Consider the following 15,793-nt stretch of genomic DNA (forward strand, 5'->3'; position numbering starts at 1 on the left):
AACCTTGCAACCCAGGAAATTAAGCTTAGTGAACAAGATCTGTGAGACTAACTCTTCTCATAAATGAAGGCAACCCATGCTGGTGTTCTGTTTTGCGTAATACATCCTACCCTGGAAAGACAGAAAAGACGTGACAACATGTTTGCCACTGGCAAGTTTGATAATACCCTCTTTTCATGCAATCCCATGGAAAATGGCAGTATTTAGAGTGAAGAGCCAAGCACTAAACAGTCTGCACTAGTGCATTTTAGTCATTTCAACACAATAGCTCGGCAGCAACAACAGGCTTTGAGTCTAATTCTCAGAGCTTTCTGCTGGTTTAATAAAGAAACTCCCCTTGTCTTCATTAGACTCATCCAGTTATTCTTTATCTACTATATGCTTTCACAGGAACTGAAACATGTGACAAGGCAAACAGCAGTCTCCTTCATCACACAAGTTAGTATATTTTCGTATTCAATAAAATTAGTTAATGTTCTTCTGACAGAAATCTTGATGTGCCTAATTTATTAAGCTTTCATTAAGGTAGACCACTGTAGCACTTGAAAATTTTAAAAGTAACAGGTTTATGAGACAGGTAACATTGGTATAAATGTGTTTTGGGGCACTTACACACTTTAACGTGTTTAGAGCTGAGACACGAGAATACATGGAGAAGATGCAAATAGCAACTGTTGGACTTCATCTTAGCCACCACTAGTTACTTGAGTGTATAGTGGACATAATGGAGGACAAGCCATAAATTCATAAACTGATTAAAAGCACTGTGGCTCAGTGGATGTAAATCAACAGGGCTTCAGTCAGACCCCATTGCTTTATACTCAGTGGGGAGTTGAAGTAGCCCCAGGACCAGGGAATAAGTCTTCTGCTTAGTGAATGGGAGTGAACAGCCAAAAATGTTTCCAGGGCGATTTGAGCCAGGCTTGGCCTCTAGTTTCCATCAGTATTATTAAAATTCTGTCTGGGTGTCATCAGACAAAAGGTCTATATAGCAAAACATTTTTCCTCTCCCAGTGTCTAGTAGTAGGTGCTCAAGGGAAGAGTATGAAAAGAGGGCATGTTTAGCTCTTGGGGTAATTCAGTTTGTAATGAACCTATTTATTAATTTCCTGGTAGCCTCTGGGTAATTTTTTGGTGTTTCTTTGTGTGAGAAAGCATAAATTTAAGTTGTGGTCATTAAATTAGTTGGAAATAGATGTTAATAGAATAGCAGTCTTTCACCCAATGAAGTTTTCTGAGCAAACATTTTGAATAATAACTTCAATACTCAGTGACCCATCAATCAGGACTGTCACCTACGAGCCCTTTAAACACTCTTTGAAGTAGTGCTTTCTCTGTGTAAGCAGCTAACAGGCTTGCAAAATAGGAAATTGCATAGTGCAAGAGAAAACATACATACATGCCTGTACCCTGTTCTGCATAGAACGGTTACAGCAGAAGGCCACATATCCAGCATCTCTTTGTAGAAGTCATGCTTTGTCCAGAGGTCTTCTTTTTCATGCAAAATCTAACAGGTCAGTTTTAGAGGGATCTAACTGAGCTGGGTACCTAAGAAACCTTGCTAAGAAACATGCAGTACACATGCCTATATGTAGTTCAGTTACAGAGCTAATGTTTGTGAAATCACACTCACTCTCAGGTGTATAACAGGCCGCCATCGCTGCAGCTTAAGTCTTAAAACATGGGCTCAAAAATAGGTACTCCCTCCAAACTTTCTCTTTCCTACAGCCTGTGCTTGTCCTCCCTACTTCCAGGTAGGATCCACAGGCACTTATCTTCCTGCGGCACTGCCCAAAATACCACTTGCTACACCCTCCTCTACTGAAGGAAGCAAGTTTAACAGACCATCTGAGCAAGTCCATCTAATCCCATCCAAAACATCTCCAGAGGGCTCAAACCTTTGTCGTGAAACAAAATAACAATATGTATAAAGGGGTCCAGTTAATAACTAAGGAAATAAATGGTAGGTGGCTATGTTAATACACTCAACAGTGACCAAATTTTGATGCAGATTTATTTTAAAGAAAATGCCATTTTTTTTTCCAAGCCAGTCCAGAAGCCTCTGATGTGTCTTGTCTTAGCTTATCCGTCCTCAAAGTTTTCTTTCTGTCCTTAAGAAAGATGTTATTCTTCCATCATGATAGTCCTTTGTGCAGCCACACCACCTATTTGCTCCCTCCCCTTAGGCCATCTCACATCAGCCCAGTTTGCATTTATTTTTCTTTCTTCCCTACCTGTGTGTAATATGCTTTCCTACCTCCCTGGGTCCTCGTGGGGCTAAATTTTGTCACATGCCATGAAGCAGACAGGGCCACCATGGAGGTCTCTAGACTGAATGTGCCACCTCCACCCTCCTGCCACTGGCTTCTCCCTGCAACCAGCCTGGTGGAAATCCTCCAAACTGGCCCAGCTACCAGCATTGGAATGGGCTCATCTCTGTCTAAATAATGATTTCAAGCTTTTCAGTGAGCACTGTTCCCCTGGGAGAAGTGACCTATTGATCTGAACCAGCTTCTGTTGAAGAGAAGCATTAGAAAAGCCAATGCAATTAGCACTCTGACAAGGATGCTTGCAAAGATGAATTTGGGATCAATGCTGCCGCTAATAACTATTGCATAATCACATGTTGTTTAATCATGTAAAGATCACTGTTTCTCCCAGGATCTGCCTGGTGCCTGGCTGTCTTTTTGTGTTGGTTTCAAGCGCACATTGGAGTAGACTCACCATCAAGTAACTATGAAGGGCAAGGCTGGCTTAGAGCCGCTGCCGATAATGACAAAGCATGTGGAAGAGACTTGTATTCCTCTCTCATCCTTAAATAGCAATTTTCTTTATCTTATCTTAACCTACCACATCCTGTGCAGGCAGATAGGCGGTTAGACTGCAGCTGTATTTCTTTGGCTGTCTTCTCCTCTTGCACCCTTTGTCAGTTTTTATGTTTCAGTTATTTAAAGTTGGCAGCACTGAGCTCAATGGAATTTCTGAATGCTTGTCCTTCCCAAATACCCATACATTTCAATACCTACACCATTCTTCATTTTAACTTCCTCTCTTTCAGTGCTTTAACAGCAGATTTATCTCGATCAGTGTCCCCATCTTTTCTGGGGTAAGTACAGAGGCATTGCTCTGCCCATTATTCTATGAAATATGGAGAATAGCTGTTTCTTGTCTGATAAAGACTCTTGAATCTCTAAGTTGTTTCCTGATCCTCACGTAGGAGGCATATGGATGTACAGCATATACTTCAGTTTCCTTCTCAATATTAATACTATATACTTCAGAATATTAATACTAGCTTAGATAGAATCTTCCCAAGCTAGCTGGTCACCAAAAGGGGAAAACAATCACATGCCAAAAGAGCAAAGACTTATTTAATTACTTTTATTAAAATAAAAATACCATGCATTAATACGCATCAGACATTTCTGAGAACTAGTAATATGAAGATTAAGACTATGCCATTTCTGCATAAAGCAAGTTGAGCTGGGAAAACATGCAGCCTATGTATTGGAAGGGACTGGATGGAAAGATGAAAATGAGAAAGGTGCAGTAGTGGCTTTTTTTTTTTTTTCTGTGTACAAAGTTAATCTAGAAAGATAAAAATTATTTAATTTACTAATTGTGATACTGGGGACTTATCCAGGCTGAATGCATAATGTCAGCTCCAGCTCCTCTCTTCTTCACTGTCTTGCCAACCCAGTGCATTTTGCTCTGTTACAATGAAGACCCTGTAATTTCTTTAATCTTTGTCTGCTACGTGTTCCATCAGTCGTGTAATTAAACACCAAAACTCAGGGGACCCTGGGGCTTCATTTGACTGGCTTTGCTAACAGAATTTCTTCCTGCCTAGTGTAGTACAGCGATTTACACCACCGGTGTGGCTCTGGTTGAGACTTTATTTTGCCACTCCTGATGAGGGAGTCTTGCCTTGCTGTTGCACATCTCATAGCTATGCAATTCGTAAATGGCCGGCAGTATGGCTTCATCTGCCAAATGACACACAGATGAGCTTCTGAGGGATTGCTTTTGTCATAAAACTGAAGTGAGAACCTGCTATGCAGTTCAAAAGAGCAGCTTTTATTAGTGCCCTAATAAGCAGCACAGGGGCTTTCATATTGCACTTCCAATAGTCGTGTTAGCTCTATTATTGCTCACATTATGAAACTCCAGAACTGTGCAGGCAGAGAGCCAAAGAGTCTTGGAGAGAGGAAAGGGTCCTGTTATTAGCTTCACTAAGCTCTGGATAAATCCCCAAACTTACAACTTTTATCAGAAAAAAAAACAAACTAAGTCCATCAATAAAGAACCCTTAATGTAAGTTCTTCTCTGGCTACACACCCTACAAGCCAGCCACTGATTTTTCTTCCCCCCAAATACAACAGTATATTACAATAAAAGTTCTCCCCAAAATTAAAAACAATTAAAAAGAATAATATACACCTCATTTTTATCACTCAATATACAAACAATCTTTGATCAACAGTATAAACCATTAAAACCATATAAAAGTCAAGAGTTTGTTATTGTACAAATAGTGCTTTCATAGTTGAGTAACTTTACAATGCTGTGAGGGTACCGTCTGTATCTGTGGATATATTGCTTTACAGTTTATTAAAACCAAGACAGTATAACTTATACTCGGTTGATTGTATCAATAAAAAGCAGCCTGAAATGGGCCATGGATCCATAGGATCTCTGATTATTGCGAGGGATTTAAAAAAAATCACTCGACGTTATCCTTGTTTTATACTTTCAGTCTAATCAAGTTAAACATCCCATTAATTTCAGGGGGAATGATATTAGGAATGGAAGATTAAACAAACAACCTAGGTATGTGAGCCAAGCCTCCTACCATTGTAGACTACTTCACTTATTCCCTTTCATAAAATATGAGGATAAAATGGATGGCGGTTTGAAATGTGCACTCTTCAGCTAGCTTGTGAGAGGTAAGGAGAAGGGTCTGGATGAATTCCAACATGATTGGAAACGTACTGTATCAGCTGCATAGGAAAAAACAACCTCCAACCAGTTCAGTTGTTAGCTGCGGGTTTGATTTCTAGTTTTCATCATACTAATCAGAAAGACCTGTTGCTTCAAGGTGAGAGGTACAGAGAGACCACAAAGCCTGTGCTATCACGCATATGGACAGCCTGTCTTCACCACGTAAAAGTGCAAAGCTGGTGGAGCACCAGCTTTGAATCCTGGCCAAAGGCATTTTGCCAGCTAACTTCAGTGGTGTAAGAAGTGGCTTGTCTTTTGCCAGCTAGGTCTCTAGTTATCAATTTTTCCTCAGGAAACCCTTTGTTTGGATGTTGCTGAGGGTTTGCTTGATCTCTGATGGTGGTACAGTCTACTATCGCTGTACTCCTCTCTCCTGTGTATAAGAAGGAGGAGCTGCATGCAGTACCTCTGACCAACCTGCAATTCTCAGTCCACACGGCCACGGTAACATGAGTGATCTGACAAAGCACACAATATTGAATGGAGGCAGGATGCGTGGCAGAAAGCAAAGCCTACCATGGAAGCACTGTGTTTTCAGCTCCCCCACATAATTAAAGTAATACATAACCAAAACTGTTATCATTTTAAAGTCTCACTGCCTGCCTACACACTTGTTTGCATAGAAAGCAGTTATCTCATCACATCTCATCTTCACATAATTGTATTTTTTCCTGATGCTGAGACAAAACATCATGCGTTTTTTTTCTTCAGTGTGTCACTGTTTAGCTATTGTGCTGCGTAGAAAATGAGTTGAAATGGAGTAGAGGTTGTAGGTCTGGTAATACCTGGTCCTGATATTTGGTTTGGTTTTCTATGGACAGGCCTCACCATCCTGTCAAGCCCTCCTGGCTCAGTGGAGGTCTAGCCCATCTTTAATGAAGAGTGGAGATCTGTAGCTTTTCCCTGTAATGAGAGGCTGTGGATGCTGTGATCAATATCCTACTCCTTTAAAGCAAGAAAACAAGACATTACATCTTTGGTCCTAATGCAGCCCACTTGAAAAGCTACTTGAAGGTGCCATGTTTTTCTTTTGTATAAACATTTTTTTCTATTTTTTAAAACTTATTTTAAAAAGGCTCCTTAAAAGTTGTATGTGAGAACAAAGAGATAACAATTACAAAAAGAAAGGTAGAAAACGAGATCCCAATATAAAAAATTGAACCAGTGGTGATAAAATGTTACAAAGCATTCTCGCTAAGTGTCATACACAGGGTTTGACATTTCATGAGTATATGGTTTCCATCAGGTAAGAGGACACAGGTACATTTTCATACTTTGTCCTGATTCAGATGTTTTCTCACAGAGAAACAAAAGCTAGAGTATCATAACTGCCCATTTGGAGAGGAAGCAGTTGTACTTCAACAGAAGTTCAGCTGCCTCAACAGAAGATGTTGAACTCTGAATCTGAAAAATGAGCACTTGTCTGGAAATGCAGAGTTTGTCCTTGGCACCCTGGAGCACCCCCAGACATACGGAGGACACCCCAAGCACCTTGTGATGGGACCTCTTTAAGCTGTTTGGGGCCTTGTGACATTGTTGTAGCCCTAACTGCGTCTCCCAGGGAAGAGATTTATGCCATGGTATGAATACCACATACGTTGGTTTTCATACAAGCAATCTCTGCAACAGGGCTTCGCTTCAAGCTGGTAGCAGGGACAGGACCCACGTTTCTATTCCCACCTGTACCTGCAGGAACAGTAAATAGCCTCAGTGGTGTCCCCGAGTAAATTCGGCAGCTATCTCAGGTATGGACTGGTTGACTGTACCCCTTACCTCCCTACACAAACTGCTTTCTTTCAAATAAACCATGGGACTGTATTTTCTAATGTCACAGCTTCACATGGCTATCTTGACAATGAAACTGGTGGGACAGGGCATCACCCTGAGGTATTCCAGAAACCACCATCTCTTTCCAACTGCTCTCTCTGGAAAACTCAGTGCATTTTTGCCTGCCAGCTGGAAACAAAAGCAAGCCCCCAGCCTCTTGGATGAATTTACCTGACAAGACCAATTGTAACATGAAGGAAATTTCCCAAGCCAACTCCCTTTGCAGCAGAAGAAAACAACCCAAGGCCCAGATGAAGTCAAGTGCACTGACACTGTACAAAGATCACTGGAAAACATCAAAGATTAAGACTCTTGACTTTATTACATTTTCATATACCTAGCAGTTATTAAAAGTCTTAAATTATTATTGCAAAAGAAGTTCCATATTAACTGCTGCTTCATGATTAAGAGATGCTAAGCACTAACTTGTGAGTGGTTTTATTTTCCCTTCCATGAGAAATACAGTGAGAAGGGAAATTTTTATTTTCTCAACTGCTAAGACCATGTTAGCTTTTAGAAGTAGCTGTGGCTTGCTACATATTGCTATTTCATTGTGTTTTAAAAATCAGCATTTTCTACCCACACCTCCTGAGAGACAACAGCAGAACTTTCAAGTTATTTTTGGACTTTGATTTGTGTAAGCTCTCAAGATGCAGTGTATATATTTTTCGTAATATCTGTAAAAACACAACTTTTATGTCCCACTCAGCAGCCTAAACTCCATGCAACACTGCAGCAGCAAGGTCCCATGAAATGCTGCCTAAGCATGTTTGCCTTTATGAGCATCTAAGATCTGCATGGAGCTCCGTGGTGTTACATGATCAGTGCGCAGCAGTGGGAAAACCAGACCATTTCAGCTGCTTGTTTATTTCTTATTTTTTTTTTTTTTCCATCACAGTGTGTATTATTTGGTACATTGCTCATGTCTGTCACCCTGCGAGCATCACCCTGTGTAGCACCCGTGCCTCCAGCAACAGCCATGCAGCTGGGTGATCCCATCCACTTCCAGTGCCACTGTATCTGCTGCTGCAGGCACTGCCCACAGGCTACAGCATACTGCCCAGTTTTTATTTTTTTTGCCCGCTTTTGAATAATTTCTGAGCTGCCAATTTGCAAATCATGGCCTACAGGATGGTTATTGACTATCTTTACCATTTACTACTTTTCAATATAGCTGATCTCACCAATCTGGAATCTGTACATTTGTATTGACAGTTTGTTGTCCTATGCCCTCTTTCCCACTTTTCTCATCAAAAACAATACATTAAAAAAGTGATGCTCTTTCAAGCTTACTTTGCTTGATTTTTACATTAATCTCCCTGTTTCTAGCAATGAGCCACTCCTGAATCTGTCCTAAACTGTTATGGGCAAGCATATTAACCTCTATTAAATAATGTTCATGCTACATAACGCTGGTGATGCATATTGCTACTTCTTGGTCACTTTCTTGTTTTAGCTAACAAACTAAAACAAAATATAAATAAATTCCTTTGTGCAAGTGTCAGAAAGATTCTGCAGGAAAACGTGCACTATGTGATTTTCTACTGTTCTGCTTAGAAACATAACAGATTTAGCAAACAAAAAAGTATCTGTGATTTCTGTTACAATCTTTTTTTTTTTTGTGTTCATGTACATTCCTCCTGGGGCGGTGGGTGGAGAAAAGTGGTACTGCCTGTGTGTACATGTTGCACAGTTGTGAGAGCAACACAACAAATCTGCTCTCAGGAATGCAAGGAGAAATTTGCCACTAATTGGACGTGGGAACTCAATTTTGGTTAGTGTTTTCAATACAAGCCAGTAATAATCAAAGTCAAACACTGCATCCTCCATACTGCTCTGCCTGGGGCTTGGTCATGGTGACACAGATGTACCAAACAGGACAATCTTTGAATTTTGACCTAATATACTGCTCTACCCGAGACTGCAGTGTAGCCGATGAACTACTGCATGCACATACAAGCTGCTAATGCATTTTACACCACATTACTTATAAAAGGGGTCATTTCACATGACTGTTCTTCTCCTTCATTCCTCAATAAATTTGTAGAAACAATGTTCTGAGGATGTGGTGCTTGATCCTGGACTCCGGATGCAATACTTAAATTGAAATATACTGATACATTCAAAACACAGTGGCAGCATAAATTTGACTATTTCTTGCTACTTACTTAGACTACATATTCTCTGCAACTCAGCTGCTTATACTACCCTCAAGCAAGTTTCCAATATCAAACTAGTTAAGGGCCTTTGTTCCAAAATCACCCAATATGCATTTGGTTTCTGATCGAGTAGTTTGATTAAAATAGCACTGCCAAGCTGCTGGTGGAATGCATCTAAATGATTGACTAAATTCATACTTTAGGCATTTTATTCCTCCTACATTAATAAAAAATGTTAACAATGGAAGAATCGTTAACAGTTCTATCTCACAGGCCCATGGAAAGAGTAGCAGCTTTTCCTGCTGTGATTGATTTATACTATGAAGCTAAAATCTGAGCCTTGACTAGTCTGCCTATTCTACACTGGAAACAGAAGATGATCCTGGGTATTTTAAAGAAGAACTAGGCAGCCCTGTGTTTCAGAAGAGGGAGATAATATTATTTTCCATCACTCCAGATCATTCTTCCTTTCCTTAATTCATCCTCATGGCCCCTTCCTGTATTGCCAGAATATGTAACCCTGAAGGGACAGACAACCAGCCCTGGTCTCTGCCCCAGTGTGGTACAGCAACTGGCAGTATTCTGCCTTGAAGTGAGTAAAGCGTAACACTGATATACCCCTTTTCTTTGCCAAATGCATACGGGCAACCAATTTCTGCTCTGAGTCCCTTTAAGAAGGGAAATAAAACTGCCTGGCTAGAGCCACCTGTGTTTCTTGCCCTAGTCAAGTTTAATTTAGTATAGTTCTCCCAGTCTGTCTCATGAATGCTCCAATTTGCCACCATTTGCATTTCCTTGACATTTAATTAAATCTGTTAAACATTATTTGACACTTCATTTTTCAGTTACGGCAACATCTTTAACAGTTTTGTTGAAGAAGAAAGGCATTTTGACAACTCGACAGCTGCATAAGAGATCAGAAAAAACAAAGTCTTGTGTTTGACCATCAGAAAACAGACTAGCAAGCACTTTATAACCATCATTTTGAAGTGAGTTCCTCCTGTCAGTTTTTAGCAGTAGTCATCAGTAGGTGATGCCATTTTGCTCCTTGTGGTAGTTTTCCACAGGCTGATCCACTCCACACTGCTCCAGGCAGAATCTCCCCTAAGTCCCCCAGATGCACTTCTCCTGTTTGCGCCAAGAAGCAGTAAATGGAGACAAATTGTAAAAATCCGACGGTTTGAAATAACTCTTTCTTTTCCAGGAGTTTTTGAAAACTATTTAGTAACATTTTTTTTTTTCCCACTGGTGATCTGAGCACCACATGACAGACCAGCAGTACAGGAATATGGTCTTGTAGAAGATCCAAAAATTCTGTTAGAAACATTTATAAAAATACAGACTGTAGAAAGGACTTTGACTGTACAATGTGTACAGCTCTCAAGTTTATCCCAGAGTGGCTTCTTACCATGCTACCATTTGAAAATTAAAGGAATGCATCCATATTTCTTCTGTCCAGCAATATCCCGTTCCATCCCAACATGCATCTGAGTGCAGGCTATGTGCCTCAGTAATTACATGGAAATGGGCACGAAAAGACCCAAACTACCATCAGATAGGCTTTGCAGTTTCAGCCCCCATGCTGAAAAGGAAAGATGTGCTTATTGATGCATTATGGTTGCTGTTCGCTCTAAGCAAGAGTCTGTTCTTGCAGCAGCCAGGTGGCTTTCCTTGCTGCAAGAAGAAATTCTCTATGGTCATGCCGAGGCTTCAATGTATTCACTTTTTGGTGCTGCTACCCTCAAGTACTCTGGGTTCTCTGCTGCAGGAACTTTCAAAAGACCATTAGGTTTGGTTTCCTTCGGTAAGAAGTCCTGCTGGTAGTCAGGATTGTCCAGATTTATTTGGTGGTTGCCCGCCTGGATCCAGTAAGGAGAGCTCTCAAAGACAGTCTTGGCCAGTGGAGACTGGTTGGTGTTGAGATACTCAGGGTTGTCCACAGCTGTGCTGTGTGAATTCTGGTAGCTGGAGTCTGTGGGGACCTTTGAGTTTGCTGTGAGAGAGAAGTTGTTGTAGATTGGATTCTGGACCGCTGAGGCAGATGCTTTCTTGGGTACCAACTGGTTTACGTACTCTGGAATAAAAAGAAAATAAAAATGAGAAGCAATGAAAATGAAGACATGTAACTAATGCAGCCATTTGCATAATTTGAGGTGTAGTTTGAACCCAGCTGCCATTTGCTCTTCATGCACAGCATCTCACTGAACTTCCTGGAGCAGAAGAGAGCCAAAGGCAGCGACTGCCGTGCCGTGGCACCAAACACAATGCCCTGAAGTTCATCCTCAGGAATTTGGTTTGCAAAGCAACAGAAAGACAGCTTGAACATGAAAAGAGTGAGATAGCTACAGCTGAATTTAGTGACGTGTGGGTGGCTATGTCCCAGAAACTGTTCTGAAAATGCAGTCAGGGAGCTTCACTGCCAGAAGCTGTTTCCTTAGAAAAATGTTTAGAGATGAAGAAAATGCCTTGAAAATACAAGACTGTTAGTAACTGAGACTCCATGTTTCAGATCAATGCCATCCCTTGCAGGGTATTTCACCCTCTTTAGCTGTGGCATATTCTTGGAAGGGTTAGTTGGGTTTTTTTTAAGGGCACAAAGCATCATGACGATATAACCCAGCAGCAGCTCTCTCGGTGCTCGCTGGCTCAATCTCCGACCGCCTACGCTGTAAGTCCACGTAAAACCATGAGCTGCCTTCTGTGTATCAACATCTGAAAGCAGAGAATCTGCCAGAAAGCTGTTTATATTGCTGAAATAGTTTAAGGGGTGAAACCTGTTTTTTAAAGGATATTTTCCCAAATAGAAAGCTTTAAACATATATCCACACACACAAACTCCCCAGCCAGATGGCACACATGGCAAATGTGAGGAACCCCTCTGGTGAAGGAATGGAAATGAGAAATGGCCAGAAGTAGAAGTATAAAGTCTAGGAAAATGATTTGTGCACATTTCCCCTCCTATCTACCATGAAAAAAAAAAAGAGTAGGAAGCATTTGGATTGCTTCCTTTCCACAGAAAAGGAAGGACAATAATTATATTTACACCCAAATGGCTTGTGAATGAGTGGCTGTGGGATGGAAACACAGGAGAGGTACCCACCTGGGGCTGGCAGGAAACTGTCGTCTATACTGTCCTCCAGGAAAGCGCCTGTTGGGTCTGAGCTATACCTCTGGACAAAGCTGTCTTCCCTCACAGGGTGCCCCTGCTAGGTTGGAAGCAGAGAAAATCAATATTAAAGGGACTGTTTTGTAGAAGTTGCTCCACACAGAAGTTGCTCCGTTTTTAGAGGTCACCCCACTTACCCCATTCCTGTCAATGCAGGTTGTAGCAGAGTTGTTGCTAGTAGCACTCTTGAAAAGAGAGAGAAAGAAAATACAGACATTCTGAGAAGCAGTTCACTCTTAAAATTGCTTGTCATGTTTTCACAGAGGAAAAGTTTCATACCAATGAACTCAAGAGAGGAGTGCGGGATGTTGAAGGGCTGTTGAAAAAGCCCTGGTGGGGCACGAGATACTCATCCGCGTCCACTATATCTTCCATGTCCTCCTCCTCCATCAGGGTGCGATAAAACTTGGAGTCTGTAGGGCTGGGCAGGTGCATCCTATCATCTCCCTGTGAGACAAGTCAGAGTGAGAGAGGACTTATAGATTTCCTTCAAGCCCTCATTATCCCCTGAGAGACAAATTAATTTAGCAAGAGGCCCAAGATGCAAAATCTTGATCTGTGTGTTTAACCAAATTTACTTAGAGTTTAAGGGAATTTAAGCCTGAAATCTCTGTCTATGCTGCTGTAAAACAGCTGCATTTTTAAGAGGATCAAATCCTGTTCTCCTCTTAGGACTGCAGTATGCACTGTTACTGGTCTTACACTGGGACCAGTACTAAGAGAATACTGACTGCTTGAAATTCTGTTTGTGGCTCTAGCTGCATGTGTTAAGACCTGGAAAGTAACGATAAATCTGGCCATAAATTATCCATATTTTATGTTTTCATATGCATTATGAATCATTTTGCGTCTCATATTAAATGCCCATCAGACATCTTCCTACCATTTGGTTTAGTACCTGTATAACGAGATAGCGTGGAGGGTCACGGGCCATTTTTGAGAACTCTGCTATCAGTTCACGAAACTTGGGACGGCTGTCTGCATCAATCATCCAGCCTGGAGGGATGATAGGGAAAGTAAAGCACAAATAAAGTTGTTTTGGTGATCAAATACAGAGCTTAAAATGTAACAACAAAAAGAGCCATGCCATGTGTGGAACAAAGAAAGGAATTACTCATAAAGGACCACCATAAAAATTTCATTCACCAGCCACTGGTATGAATTTCAGCATTTAAAATGCACATCTTGGCAGTTTTGGAAAGACTAAGGGAGGTAATAAAACCCCATGTTGGCAAAGCTCGAGGCTGAGCCTTTATCCTCTCCTGCTGGCCTATCTCCATGTGGGCAGGCAGGTCCCACCTAAGTGATAATAACGCATCAGTCCTGAGGATAGCAAATGGGTGGCCAGCCTGCTCTGAAAAAGCTCTTGAAGGAGAGAAAGCAGACTAACTTCAGTGGGCACCTGCAGAGGTACGGTGATTTAACTGTCTAGTCACTTCACTGCTTCGTGATATCCTGGGATGCCTCAAGAAGAAGCCTCTCTCTGTACCAGATCTCTCCTAAAATTCAAAACATCCTCACTGGGGACATTTTGAAAGATTAACTATAGCTAAGCTGTATATAATTAGTAAATGGACTTCAACAAAAACAAATCCTACAGCTTAGTGTGGATCAATGCTAGAAGAGATTTCAAATATAGATACTGGTGGTTTTACATTTGACGTTACTTAGGAAACCCGCACTTCTTTTATCAGGTAATGAACTGATGTAGAGACTCTCGTGTTTAAAACTAAAAATAATGAAAGTCAAGCTCAGTGTGTCTGGAAGAACTCATAAGAAACAGCCTGTTCATAGAAATGGAGAAATGAAGTGATAATATGCCATCTGAAATATGCATGAGACAAAAATCTCATAATCTGCAGTGACTTTTTACCATGCTAGAAATATGATCTGCTAATTCAAGAATAAATCCTTCTTGCTTTTAGACAGAGTGGAGCATTTCAGGGTTCAGCATCTCTGAGGATGAGTTTCTAGGACACTGCTTTTGGGTGTGGGCACCTCGCAGGTGAGGTGCACACATCTGGATCTGGTTCCTGCTTGGCCTGCTGAGCACAGGATCAGGCTCACCGTATGTGGTGCCTGTCCTGACAAAGCAACATGTGTGCGCACCAGGATTCGCCAAGAGTGCTGCTCTATGGGGTGTTCATGGTGGCATGGCTCCTATCTCAGGAACAAGTACATTTTGCTCCAGTGAGAAGGCCTAAAATGCCACCTAGTGGGCTGCTTATCAGCATCCTCACAGTAGTGATGGCCTACAGATGCACAGGAAGCCAGGTAATAATTTTGACATTTTAGCAGCTGATATAGATGGAAAAGGGGTTTGAGGGTCAGAAGCCCTTTGATGTGCCCTAAAAATGGTCAAAAAGTGCTTCAGAGAACCCCTTGTGCTATACTTTACAGCAACAGCTGTGTGCTCAAAAAGTGTCATCCAAAAATGAGGAAGAAATAGGATAAGGATAAGGATCCTCATGTGCATCTGCCGTTAGGGTGATGCCTGTGGTCCTGGAACTCCTATAGTAAAAAAAGCACACAATCCATGTGTGCGGTTGCAAGGGGAGGCATATTACTGAACTAAAGGGGAGCCTCAAGGAGAAGGCAGTGTTAATTCTATTTTCTAGACATACAAAACTAGAATTTCAGATAAAGTGGGTGGTGTTATGCTAACTTATACTGCCTGACAATATAACTTTAAAATAATTGACAATATCAGCCAGTGGTGTGAATGGTGAAAAAAATATTAGTTTGGCTGAATCGACAACTACTGAAACCATATCTCACGCTCCTAGCTAAAGCTCAAGTTGCAGGGACACATTCTGGTATCACCAGTCTTTTCACATGACCATATTTCTGTGCAGTCACCAAGAACACAGCATATACAAATGTGACATAACAAACGCAATTGTGCTACTTATTCAACTTAGGTGAACACACACAACCCCAAATGTGAACTCACATTTGACCATGATCATGTACACATCAATGGTACAGATAGGGGGTTGGGGCAAACGCTCGCCCTTCTCCAAGACAGAGGAGATCTCACTGGCGGGGATCCCATCATATGGCTTGGACCCAAATGTCATCAGCTCCCAAACTGTCACACCTGCAAGGTGGAAAGACAAGACCATGAGAGAGTCCTTGGCAAGAGCTGCGGTGCTTGGCCTGGATGCAGAGGGGGCTCTCCTGGAGCACTGCGCTGCCAGAGCAGCATTTTCTGCCATGATTTTGAAGAGACACAAATTAATAAAACAGGTTGAAATCATCCCACTTTCCTTTAAATTTTGGGGGTTTGCCTTTTATTTTCTTTTTTTTTTTTTTTCCAAACCTCAGCTAGTATCTTAGTGTTGAACATCCCACAAACTTCCCAGCCCCAAAGAAAGGAAATGCAGGTTAGCACCTCCTGACTCCAACTCAGCAAATGTTTTTAAAAATGGAAGTTGTCTTTTTGTTTGAAAACAATCTCTTTGGAGATGAGCAAGAGAAGTTTTGGAAAGATGTGTAAACCAGCTGACTCAGTGTCATTTGCTGACATACCATGTACTCTTGTGAGGAAGATATTTTGATTGTCTGGTAGCTTAGGATACAAAACAAGAGTTTGGATGCCGATATACTTAAATGGATTAAGAGGACAAGAGGCTGTACT

General features: G+C 41.3%; 1 protein-coding gene across 2 annotated transcripts in view; it reads right to left on the reverse strand.

Moving 5' to 3' along the window:
* Positions 1-3,366: 3,366 nt before the first annotated feature.
* Positions 3,367-15,793, reverse strand: part of EGFR (epidermal growth factor receptor) — a 163,075-nt gene continuing 150,648 nt past the window's right edge. The window contains exons 23-28 of one of the 2 annotated variants that reach the window (XM_065052104.1): positions 15,107-15,253; positions 13,052-13,149; positions 12,433-12,600; positions 12,291-12,338; positions 12,088-12,193; positions 3,367-11,061 (exon numbers count right to left, since the gene is read on the reverse strand). In XM_065052104.1, coding sequence (XP_064908176.1) covers positions 10,685-11,061; positions 12,088-12,193; positions 12,291-12,338; positions 12,433-12,600; positions 13,052-13,149; positions 15,107-15,253 — 944 coding nt within the window. In that variant the 3' untranslated portion in view covers positions 3,367-10,684. The remainder of the gene's footprint in view (positions 11,062-12,087; positions 12,194-12,290; positions 12,339-12,432; positions 12,601-13,051; positions 13,150-15,106; positions 15,254-15,793) is intronic. The other variant, XM_021293035.2, reaches the window with a different exon arrangement.

Source organism: Columba livia, chromosome 2 (genome assembly GCF_036013475.1).
Source record: "Columba livia isolate bColLiv1 breed racing homer chromosome 2, bColLiv1.pat.W.v2, whole genome shotgun sequence".
Classification (NCBI taxonomy): Eukaryota; Metazoa; Chordata; class Aves; order Columbiformes; family Columbidae; genus Columba; species Columba livia.